Source organism: Columba livia, chromosome 4 (genome assembly GCF_036013475.1).
Source record: "Columba livia isolate bColLiv1 breed racing homer chromosome 4, bColLiv1.pat.W.v2, whole genome shotgun sequence".
Taxonomy (NCBI): domain Eukaryota; kingdom Metazoa; phylum Chordata; class Aves; order Columbiformes; family Columbidae; genus Columba; species Columba livia.
In genome coordinates this window covers 35139149-35151922 of record NC_088605.1, presented here as the reverse complement: position 1 = coordinate 35151922, position 12774 = coordinate 35139149, and the positions used below count along the sequence as shown (strand labels likewise).

Genomic DNA, 12774 nt, shown 5'->3' with positions numbered 1-12774 from the left:
TTTCAGAAAGGAAATTTTACTCTGCTTCACACAGTGCAATAGAGTGCTCAACTTAGTGGTACTAGATAGCTCTAGCCACATAAGTATGGCGAAAGGATGAAAAATGTTTTCTCAAGTTATGAGGAGCCAGATTCATAACCATCCGTCACTCGCCTGGGCAAGTTGCTGATAAACTCCACAGAAGAATAACAAACAGCGTATCCCTGTATCTTGGCTGGTGAAAATGAGATTCTTTCTCTGATTGATGTTAGCGGAGAGGCTTGTAAAAATGCATTTCCAGCTGATTAGTTCAGAAGGTGTCAATCTCATGCAGTTTTATGACCTGCAGACTATACTCCAGATGTACATTTGCTTTTTATAAACTAACAAAGATGAATGACGAAATGCGAGCATTTCTTTGGCAACTGCACCAGATATTGCCTGGGAGACCATACAGAGATATAAAAACCCAAAACTATGCTGTTAACCATCAGTACCCCCCACCTTGACACTGATCCAGGCTTCTAGAGTTAAAACCAGCAAGGGAGGTCAATACTTTAGCTAGGAAAGGGTTTCATATTGTACAAGAATGAGACTAGAAAATCACAAGAGTCATGGACTGAGGGTGGAAAGGCCTCTGGAAATCAGCTGGTCCCACCCCCTGCTCAAAGCAGGGTCAGCTAGAGCAGGTTGTTGAGGACTGTGTCCAGTTGGGTTTTGCCTATCTCCCAGGATGGAGACTTCACAACTTTGCTGGGCAACGTCTTGCAGTGTCTGACCACCTTCACAGTGAAAAAAAGTTTTTCTGATGTTTGGGCAAAGTCTCCACAGTACTCCAGGTTTGAACTCCCCACTGCTGACAGGAAGGATCACCTCCCTTCACCTGCTGGCAACACTCCTCCTAATGCAGCCCAGAATGTCACTGGCACCTTCTTTGCTGCAAGGGCATGTTGCTGGCTCATGTTCAACTTGGCATCCACCAGGACTCCCAAGGTCTTCTCCACAAAGCTGCCTTGCAGCCAGTTGTCCCCCAGCATGTCCTGGTGCAGGGGCTGGTTCCTCCCCGGGTGCAGGACTTTGCACTTCTCTTTGTTGAACTGCACGAGGTTCCTGTCAGCCCATTTCTCCATCCTGTCAAGGTCTGTCTGAATGGGAACGTGACCCTCTGGTATATCCTCATCCCAAGAAAAATGAATCTTATTTCTTTTCTCTTAAAAAAGTTTAAACTTTGATATACTTAAATGATGACTTTTTCATCCCTTTTTGTTTTCCTTGAACTGACTTCAATGTCAGCTGAGTTAAATAAGAATTTTAGATGTGCAAAAGAATAGAAATCGCAGTCCTTTGCTATTTTGCCAATCTTCTAACTGATCCACATAGCCCAGCAGTCCTTAGAGGAATACCTTTAGAAGATCTCTGTTTACTTACGCTCTTTCAACATACGATTGAACAAATGGATGATATTTTTCCCTTCAGAAAGAAGTTTTACTCTAAAGCTAGATGATTTTGTGAGAAAAGCAGCCATGGGCTTCCTCCGAGTGCTGCATTGGTGTATTTTTCAGTGCAGCAAGCAAGCTCCCTCTCTAACCCAAATGGAATAATAAAATGTTTGAGCTATTTCAGCCTTGCTGTTCTTTTGGGGAAACAATTATCAGCTATGTGATACTATATTACATTCATCTGGAAATTTTCTGTAGCTGACATTTCCAGGCTCATATTCCTTATGACTTTACTTACAGCAAATTAGTAGTTATCAATTTGATCTTGATTTTAATCTTTCACCAAATTAGATTTCCAGTGATGTGACAGATCTAATGCTCATTATATGTGAATATTTCAGCACATAAGCATAAAAGCACCCATGTGTTTAAATCTTGTTTATACTGGCCAGCATTCCTGACCAATTTATTCAGCATAAAATCTAAATGTTAAATACAGATTTTATTCTCTCATACATTTTCATGCAAAATTCTTGTGGAAATGGCCTTCGCCACTTGCAACAAAATCTTTTTGCCAAGGTATAAATGAGTCCACCTTGATAAATGTTGTGAAATATTTAAAGCTGCATACAGCATAGATATGCTAAAAAACTTCAGGGAAACAGCAGAATGGGAGTTACTTGGTTTTGGTTTGGTTTGTTTTTTTCTCTAACAAGCCAAATAACTCCAGATAAAAGCTGCTTAGACCCACCTATAATGTTTAATATTTATAAGTTAACAGTGTACGCAGACCTTGAGTTCCTCCATTTTCTGTTTTTTTCAACATGTTATTAGAAAACTATCAAATAAATAGGTTTAATTTATAGATGATACTGAGTATGTTCAGCTTGCATGGATTTCCATGGGAGTTTAAGAGCTCAGTAAACAGTGACACTCTCTTTCCTTAATTGAGAGTGAATTCATTAAAATCTTATTTAATAGTATTCTTTCAAACTACATTTCTTTTAATCTCCCAGCTGATTGGCCCATTCTCATGCAAAGGGACAGGAGGAAGAGTGTGTTCACTTGTGTGACTTTCTGCCAACAGATGGGCTCGTTGACTGTATGGATCCTGACTGCTGTTTGCAGAGTTCTTGCCAAAACCAGCCTTACTGCCGTGGGCTACCTGATCCCCAGGACATTATCAGCCAAAGCCAACAGTCGCCATCCCAGCAAGCTGCCAAAGGATTTTATGACCGGATCAGTTTTCTCATCGGAGCGGACAGCACTCATGTCATACCTGGGGAAAGTCCTTTTAATAAGAGGTGAACACAGCTCATCATTTACTCATGAAATAAATTGAAGAGCATGTGAGATTAATGTTTAGGAGAAGATCCACTGCGACTGCAAATGTCATGGCATGGACTTTCAGCAGAAACCTTTTCTCTTCATTTATCAAATTGCTTATTTTGTCTCATTTCCTGTAAAATTCATATTGCCAGTGCCAGTAGGTTGCAGAAGGTATTTGCCATGCTTAGTACCTGTGTTCTAACAGGGCACTTCATTAATGATTAAATAAATCTTTATTTAACCAGTTGATTTGGGCTAGCACAGTTGGAAATACATCAAAGCAATGAAAACACTTCAGAAGGAAAAGCAAAGCTGCACTTTTTAAACTGAGCTCACTAAATAATATAAATTATGAATTAATGTAATAGAACTGTTAAGTGCACGACAGTATAATTGCATAAACCATTTGACTGGTGCTCTACGAAGCAGTAATGACCTGAAAATAAACCAGTAACAGGAAGCAGGTGTCTGGGATCTCACTGAGTGAAGGAAGATGATTTACACTAGAACTACTGCGTTTGCAGTAATTTAACAGCATTAATGTGTTTGGGCACAGCAGTTGATTAAAAGTTGTTGCACAAATGTTCCTTATTGCTCTTTTAAATTTTGTACTTCATAGTCCCTGCAGTTTTACAGATTGCTTTGATACTAATTGAAAAGTACATTTTTCTTTAAGAGTCTGCCAGAGGTATGACTTAGAGGGGGAACATCTAGAGTTTATAAGTTTTTAAAATTCTTCAGTAAATCTCTGGTCTTAGTAACTCAGTACGGGCAAAAGGAACCAAAGTAAAATCAATAATATTAACAAAATTATTATCTGTGTATTTCAAGGCATTCATTATGCAGTGTAAATTACGTGAATTTGTAAAAAGGTTAGAGTCTCAGGAATGTTTTTGCTAATGGTAGTTGACACCATGCAAAGATGTGTGTGTATGTTCGCTCTACTAGATTTAATTCATTTAAAAGGGAACAAAAAAAGCAAGTTTGTAATTTGATCCTGCATCTTTTTCACAGTCTTGCATCCGTCATAAGGGGCCAAGTATTAACTGCTGATGGAACGCCACTCATTGGAGTCAATGTCTCCTTTCTGCACTATCCAGACTATGGATATACAATTACTCGCCAAGATGGAATGTAAGTGCAATTTGAAACACTTCTAAGTCGTAAAGACAGCAAAGGTCTTACTGAGGAGCTGCTTGTAAAAATAAAATGATGGAAACAAACGACACAAAAAAAGCAATTGACTGAAGCTGTACTTAGTACATTCTTCAAATGTAAAATGTGCTGATTATATACTTCAGAAGTAGAAGGTATTGCTTAGTTTAAACGCAACATCCCAAACTCTCCGTTCTCTTAGTGTGGTATTATGTAATATATTTTAATTGATTTCTCCATTGTTCCCAGTAGAGCCATTCTGCCTTCAGAGCACTGAAGTGGAATGAAGAATCAATCAGTAAAATGGAGGCTGTAGATGGCTTTGGGAATTTGCTGACTAGCAAGCCCTGGTGTTTTTTTCTAGGTTTGACTTGGTAGCGAATGGTGGTGCCTCCCTGACCCTGGTGTTTGAGCGATCGCCGTTCCTGACACAGTATCACACAGTTTGGATTCCCTGGAATGTCTTTTATGTCATGGATACCTTGGTCATGAAGAAGGAAGAGAATGACATTCCTAGTTGTGATCTGAGTGGATTCGTAAGGCCAAACCCCGTTATTGTGTCATCGCCTTTATCCACCTTCTTTAGAATTTCTCCTGAAGACAGTCCTGTCATCCCAGAGACACAGGTAAGGTGTGCCTCAAATAAATCGCATTTTATCACAGGCTATATTGCATTAAGCAACCATAACAAAAAGAGTGCAAGCTACTGTTGACAAATAAATTCAGACTAAGTGCTAAGAATTTGCAATGTGATTATTTTCAGGCCAATTTATGTATTCTATGGGATGATTTTTAAACTTTCATCTGAAAAAAAAAAAAAAAAGTAAGAAAGCTTGGTGTACAGCAGTGTCTGGTTTTAGATTTATTTACATCATTTAATGTACAGCACGTCTTCAGCCATCAAGCACTGGCCCATCAAAATGGACACACTGTAGTACATCTGACTGTTCTGACTGCCCTTTTGTTAGAAGCCCATCTCCAAAACTGAACATGAGAGGTGTTTTTCCACTATGTCTGAAAGACACATACAGTTCAATTTATCTGTTTAGTCCTAATAAATAGCATGACACTCAGATTTTTATAAACTAGAAGAACTCCTTGTAACACTGTGGACAGACTTACAAGCCAGTGAGCGTGTGTGCTCATCTACTTCTTCAGAACTTGTAATACCAAAAGTAAGACTCAACATCAAAACCTTGCTTTAAATAGAAAAAGCTGTGACTGGAGTTTTTTTTTCTCTAACATAAATGTATTAATAATTCCCCTATCTCAAATAACTAATTACTAATATAGTCTTCCTTAACTCTTAAAGCAAAGTTGCATTTCAAGAAGTAATATTTCTCTCATTATTGATTTCTGATAAAACCTTTCCTAGTGAAACAGTACTCTTTCTGCATCCCTCTTCCTCTTTCTCTCTCTCCCTTCTCTCTTTTTCTTTCTCTCACCTTCACAATGCCATAATTACATAGAGAATTCTTTTTCCCATTCACTAAGAAATGTCCTTATCTCTTCAAGGGACACATAGAAAATGTATTCAAATGTTTTCATGCAGACCTCTTAAGAAAAGAGCAAAATCATTAAGCAGTTGACGGTAAGAGCAGGTTTAAAGTAAAGATGTAAGGAAATTACAACTAAGCACCCATACAAATCTAGACTGTGCTAGAAAATCGTTGCTTTTATCTTCACTATCATTTCTGTTTCTTTGATAATTGCAAGTCAATTAAAAGAAAATATTTGCAAAATGCAGTCCACTGAAAAACAGCTCTAATTTACTTGTTTTGGCAGCAGACAATAGAGTCAGTTTCTGAAGTGATGCAAAAAGGCTTAGATGGATGGGGTATAAATCAAGAAAAAAGTAATAATAGAAGAATGACCAAAAAAATACATCTTTTCAAAAAGCACTTGTATCATCTACATAAACAAGTTTTCATGAGCACTGGGACTAATAAGTCTGGATTCCTACTAATTCCCACCCACTGCTATAATTCCAGCTATCTGCCACATCCAGTCCTTCCCCCATGGCCTGCAGTCAGCCGTTGTCTCACGGGAATAACAACTTGGCAACTTCTCCCCTACCCGAACCCTTTTTTTTAGAAACCCTAAAAGAACTGAATTTAGAGATTCCTACTGTCATTTCAAATGTGGTTGAAAGTGGCTACCAGGTTCAAAAGTTGCGAGGTAGGAGGTCTGACAGGCAGGACTGTTGGATCAAGTAGATTTCCCTGGAAAACCAGCCAGAAGGAAAGATCATATTCTCAGCAGATCCTAGGCAGTTGGTGTTGATGGGTCGTTTATGACAAGGTAAAAGTAGTACTGTCATTATGTATGAAAAAAAAATGGTTCTGGTACTGTGAAAAAAAAAAATAATAATCAAGGAGTATTTTCTTCTGTATTCTTTGCTCATCCCCTGATTTGGCAAGTGGGAGCTGCACAGCTGTGTCTGGCCCATACCCTGTAGGGTCAGGTTCCCCTGGGAAATGCATAATACGCAACAGTCTGTCTCCCCAAAAATTCGTTACTCTGATAAAAGATGGGCAGAACTGGATTTCATTCAGAACTGTCTGTGCAGCTCCGGAGAAACTGCTGTAGATCTCTTCATAAAAAAGGGGCAATGCCAGTTTAAAGTGGGGGAGACTGGATGAAGGCACAGAGAAAGACACGGTTGCCCATGTTCCTTCAGTCAGTATTAGTCACCCTCTTTGCATGGTGTGACAGCACTCGCTGTCACGTACTACAGGAGAAAATGATGTGCTGCTGGAATCATCATGCCTTGAAGGGCTTCATCAGCCCTTGGAGATAATGTTTCCAAAAGAGTGTACTTGGTGGCTTATGAATCCCAGATTGATCAGAGGGGGAATTAAGGTCTGTACCAAAGCGGCAGCAGCAAACTGAAAAAAGAAGGCAAGCAAGAGGAAAGAACAAATGCAGTGGGTGAAGGGGTGATCACAGACCCAGCAGATCATTACTCAACAGGGATGGTAATAAATAACGTTAACTAAATTTGGACTACTTAGGCATGACTTTATCTACTTTTAATTGCAAGTTAGCATGCTCTGCGTAGACTTAACTAGCTGAGATTAATCAGTGTGGAACAAGACAGCAAACTGCATGCAGATGAGGGAGAACAGGTTAAGCTGGAGCTGCTTATATGTGTTAGGTAATATTGTTGCTGTCTTTTTCCTAATATAATAAATGTGTTTCCCACATATTGCAGTGTGGTCTGGCAGAAACCCACAAGTGAGTCACAATGAGCAACTCTGAAATTGAGTTTTTGAGGCTTTTCTTCTCCTAAACTTCTATTATCCACTGTTACGTACCCTTGCAAGACGCCTTCTGCAGGTCCTGAGCTGCTTGTTCCTGTCACCTCAAGTGGGTGGGAGTAGGAAGACTCAAAAGTTTTCTTTCAAATTATATGCTCAAGGTTGCCCACTTGTATTTTTCCCCTCTCCCCTGACTCTCTCTCACTACTGGCATTACTATACAACAGAAGCTGGCAAAATCTATTTACCCTGAAGAAGTCAGGGTGCAATGTGGGCCTCAGTGACTTAATAAAAATGATTGTTTCTAACTTCAGTATGGCCAGATTTTCAGCAAAGACATTAACCTATTTCACGATTTAAACAGGCACTATAACAGGATGGCTGGATATTCCAGTGTTCCATGGATGCTGCATCCTAGTGTCACTCAGCTAAAATCTCCAAACTTCAGGCTTGTGCTGAGAAAATAATGGAGATTATTCTTAGGGCCAAATAGCTCCATTTATGCATCCTTGTCTTCCAGCAGGTTTTCTGGTTTTATTCTCTTTTGATTTCTGTTTAAAACTTTATATACACCTCTTGATTTATTCTTTTATGGGCCCATTTTTAGGTTTTTACACGTGTATGGTTTTCTCCTATCCATCTTCTTTGTGGTATCTCAGCAATGTTTTAAGTATAGGAAAAACAAGAATTTTTCCCTTTTTTATTTCTTCTTGCTTTATATTGATAACTCAAGGTTATTTCTTTGTAAGTTCATTTAAGAGCCTCAATTCTAGGGGAAACCTTTTTTTAAAGGGAAGAGATTTTTCCATCTTGAAAGGAGAAGTTTCAGCTTCTACTTAAAGAAGTCTGATTTTAGTACTCCTTGGTGTCAGCATTCATGTAATAGCGGTAGTTGCCAATATCTACCTGTGTCTAAAAAAAGCCATCTTTACCCCTTTCAAACCGGGACGATGTTACATTTTAATGCAGCAGGTCAGCTGTTGCTTCTTGGCGAAGAACCTTTTCCTGACATAGGACTAAAGTTTGCACTCATTCGTGAAATTTGTACTTAAACCCTCTATTGAAGTTGCTCATTGTGCCAAAAAAAAATCACGGTAATACAGCAAGCATTTTTCCTCCTAATTGAATTAAATTTCTTACTCAGAGTTCTTAATACCATCAGACCATGTCACCTGAATCATATTAGTATTTTGGAGCAGGAAAGCATTCCAGAGCCTGGACAGGATTAGTGCCACTGGCCACAAGAGACAAGGAGCCCCGCACAATTTATGTGACTCAGTCACCAGCTTGAACTCTCAGGACAAGAAACTCTGTGTTTGTGAAAATTGAGATGACCTTTATCTCAGTCCTGTAGGTTAAATATTTCATGGCTGTCCTTCCAAGAAGTTTGATCATCCATAAATAAAGTGTTGACCGTTAGAATTTGGTAGCTGGGCTATAACTCAGTCCCCTTAGGGTCTCAGCGTTCTAAGGTAGTTTTATACTTTATCTGGAAAAGGTAAAGCATAGACAGCTTGGTTGTGCTGGCAATTCCCCATGTGACTTTTATACCCAGTGACTTTCCTGATTGCTTTACAATTGATGTGATGTCGTGGCTCCCATAGGATGCTCTCTGCTGTGTCTGATGATTTAACTTTTCAGATAAACGTTAAACTGTTTAATTCTCTTTGTAATGCTTGATTCTGGGAGAGAGATTGAGATGCATAACCTTACCCCTATATTTCTAAAGTTCTCAAGAAAATAAGTTACTACAGGGATATTTTATGGAAAGAGGGAAGTTATAAGTCAGATTTCCAGCAGATGTTTGAGGCTTCTGCAGAAACTAATAATAGGGGTTTGGTTTTTGTTTTAAAGCTCACTGAGAACTATGTGAGTGTCCTAGTTTCTAATTTGATAGTAATCCAAATACCCAGTGGAGTCTCTTGGAAATTGAAACTTCAAGGTGTCCTCTTTATTGCCTGTTGTGTCAGCCAAGAGTACTGGAAGACCACCTAAGTGTTTAACGCTGTTCTTCCACAGTCGTAGTTGTAAAAGAAGCAGTGGTCATAACGGGAGACCAGCAAAGTCCATTAAATTGTGTCCTGTTACAAGCGTATTATTTCTTTTTCTCCTCTTGCTTTCAGAGACCTCCATCTGTTAGACTAGTTTTAATGTGCACTATATGAGAGTCCTGCTGATGTCTTGAGGAATTTGTCTATTATTCCAAGGTGGTTTGTGTTTTTTCTTCAGTCTTAGAAAAGGAGTATGTCCACAATCACTTCTTTAGAGAGAGGGGGGGTTTGTTTGTGTAGAAAAGATTTGCCTGTTCTCTGGCTTAGACACAGTGCATATGTTGGACTGAGGGAGAGCAGACTAGAGTTACAAACAGAAATGATTCCACCATCGCCTTCTTCCAAGTGATGGTACTGCTCGTTATTTCTTCTCAGTGACGGCAAGTTCTTGATGGGTAAAAAAGAAACATTCTAAGATTAAGAATTAAGAATTTTTAAATCTGAATTTAATTTGTCTAGTGTCTTCCAGTTCCTCTTTTACTTCCTACAGCTCTGTTATAGTCTTACTGGAGAACAAGAGTTGCATGCCCATATATATATCTGATGTAAGTAACCATTCATGCCAGAAAATTAGTTCAAAAATACTAGTTCTGATTTTTTGTTACTGATATTGGGAACTAGATATAATTACTACCATATAAATCTTTCTTTATATCCCAGCAAAAGTGCTAACATAGAAGATGGTGTAGCACCTCTTGCCCTCCTCAAGAGCATAAACCACATTATTTGACCCTATTCAACACAGTCAGTTGTTGAGAAGTTGTTAAAAGTGTCCAAGGATTTCTCGAGCATAGGGACTAACTTAGCACTTATTTAGTAGCCACCTTTTGATCTCACTGAAGTCTCAAGGCTAATATATGTGACAGTGCTTTCCCTGAGGTCTGCTTTCCACTAATATTAATTAGTGTTTGGTCTTCAGACTTTAGGACTAGAAGCCAGGAAAGTAAAAGAAAGCTTTCCAAATTTGTTTCCCCAAGAGGGCTCTTTTTACACCACCAAGGCCCTGGGCTTGTGTTTCTGCGTTCTTTGCCCTCGCTACCCACCAGAGAAACATTATCTTTATAAATGTGTCTAGATACTTTTTTCTTTCTTTCTTTTTTTTTCCCCAATAAGCTGGGATACATGGTAGCTGTTCACCTGAAGTGCTTGCTGTCAATGTTTATGTCCTGACTGAAGTATAGGACAGTATAGGCTATCTTCATCCACGTTACGCAGGAACCTTTCACATCCATCCATCACCCACAAAAGCTCCTAAGCTCAGAGGAAAAGACAAGGTAGAGCAGGGGAGAAACCTTTCAAAATAAAATTGAATCATTGCACCTCTCTGAAATGAGAAAGTGGTGGGCTGATGTCTGAGTAGTGAATATTGATCAGGAAATATGGAAAAGCTTTCCCTGAGGCATCCTACTTATCTGTCTTCAAAATAAATGGAAGAATGCTCTAGTTCAAAGTACGTACAATCCACAGGTAATGCAAATAATAAACCACCTAAAAGTCCTTCCTGCTCTTGCAGGAGTGATTAGATATCACAACCCAAATCTGAAGCTTTGCAGTGTTTAGCAGCTCTACTGCCTATTATTACGTGTCCATAGCTGGGACATGGGTGGCAGCACAAGAAGGGGCTATTTTCACTTAGATGAAAGATGCTTTTTTGCCTCTTTTGGAAAAGGCAGTTGGGAATGTTTTCCCTCTCCTGTACACTTCCTTCCCCCCATAAAAATAAAGGAGAGATCTTTGAAATCCTCCAGCACAAAGTATCAACTAAGCAGCTTCAGTATAATGAGGAATTTAGTTTTTGCTTTTCGGAAAAAAAGGTGGTGTTATTTATTTTACATTATTAAATGAAGACTGGATTTAGATGATGCTTCCTACTGGATTGTCATGCAGCATCATGTCAGGCCTCCTTCTACGAGAGCTGCATTGTTCTGTTTAATGTCAAAATCATTCAAATTCTGTGTTTTTTTCTTACCAATGCATAGGTACTTCATGAAGAAACAACAATACCAGGAACCGATTTGAAGTTATCATACTTAAGCTCCCGAGCTGCAGGATATAAATCTGTTCTGAAGATTACTATGACACAGTCTGTTATACCATTTAATTTAATGAAGGTTCATCTTATGGTGGCAGTGGTGGGAAGACTTTTCCAAAAATGGTTCCCTGCATCCCCAAATCTGGCTTACACTTTCATATGGGATAAAACTGATGCATACAACCAGAGAGTCTATGGATTATGTGAAGCTGTTGGTACGTGTGTTATGGAATTTTTTCGCGTTTTAACTGTTGTCTTGAAAATAGGGAAGCACATCTCAAATACCTGTATCCTCTAAGTAGAAAATGTTTAGCAGAATAAGATGAGAAGTAACACTGCATATTAAAATAATGTAGAAAATACTAATCTAAACTTTGAATTCTAAGAAATCGATTCCTTCAAAAGGAAAAAAGAGACCACAGTCATTTTTCACATCTAGTTCTTCCCCATGAAGTAGCCCTCAGCCTAATATCACTGTGTGGCATTCAGCCTGCACCCTCCTTGTACTTCAAAGCACAGCAGCATTCTGACATACTTCACCAAATGGCCGCCTTCTATACCCCTCCTAATCCACTTACTTTTAATAACTTAAATTATTTTAATAACCCAAGATGGATTTTAAAGGATTTTGGAACTCTGTTTAGTATTTCAATACATCTAAGGCAGCCACTGGGATTTTCAGGTAGTCTGACAGTGCAGAAGAACACAGGTAGTTTAAGGAAATCAGAGTTCTTAAACTCTTCTTCTGAACAAGATCCTATACTTAATAAGGAAATGTATTGTTATTTTAGTGTCTGTAGGTTATGAATATGAGTCTTGCTTGGATCTAACTCTTTGGGAAAAGCGGACTGCCATTTTGCAGGGATATGAACTGGATGCCTCCAACATGGGTAGCTGGACATTGGATAAACATCATGTACTGGATGTTCAGAATGGTAAGCAGTTAATTTTTGTCTTGCTAATTTTAGTACTGAACTGCCCTGCATTTCAAGTATCTCATTCTAACTTTTCAAATGTTTGCTTTGTTATTTTAATAAAGGAAATTATGGAATGTTTTGTATATGATTAGTTATTTGAGCTTTACAGTGCATGTCATGTCTCTTCCTCCTATAAATATATATGCATTAATAATTTCATCTAACAGTGTCACCCTGTATTAGATATGCCAAAAAAAAACCCAACCTAAAAATGTTGAAATTGTTTTCAAAAATTGAGTGATGCTAAGGAGACAGGAATTCTATTGAGTGTCAGCACTGTTATTGGCAGTAACTGTTTGTACGTTAATACTATCTTGAATGATGTTTTCACTTCCAGTTTTCACAATGCGTGAAAATTAAACAGCAGTAGGAGATATTCCTGCCTGAGAACTCTTCACTCCCAATATTAAATCCATTAATACAGGAGGTGTTCCCCTGCATGTCATGATATCGCCAGCTCCAGCACGGCTGCTCATGGGAGCAGTTAGCAAATGGGTAACCATCTCTTGCGGAGGATAAGCGCTTACCTATGCTCTCCTCCTGTTGAAATCC

General features: G+C 38.7%; 1 protein-coding gene across 49 annotated transcripts in view; it reads left to right on the top strand.

Annotated features, from left to right (window-relative positions):
* TENM3 (teneurin transmembrane protein 3) overlaps positions 1 to 12774 on the top strand; it is a 1347463-nt gene that overhangs the window by 1290028 nt on the left and 44661 nt on the right. For all 49 annotated transcript variants that reach the window (XM_065061257.1, XM_065061277.1, XM_065061276.1 and 46 more), the window contains 5 exons: positions 2506 to 2722; positions 3762 to 3881; positions 4267 to 4528; positions 11193 to 11460; positions 12037 to 12180. In XM_065061257.1, the coding sequence (XP_064917329.1) occupies positions 2506 to 2722; positions 3762 to 3881; positions 4267 to 4528; positions 11193 to 11460; positions 12037 to 12180 (1011 nt within the window). The remainder of the gene's footprint in view (positions 1 to 2505; positions 2723 to 3761; positions 3882 to 4266; positions 4529 to 11192; positions 11461 to 12036; positions 12181 to 12774) is intronic.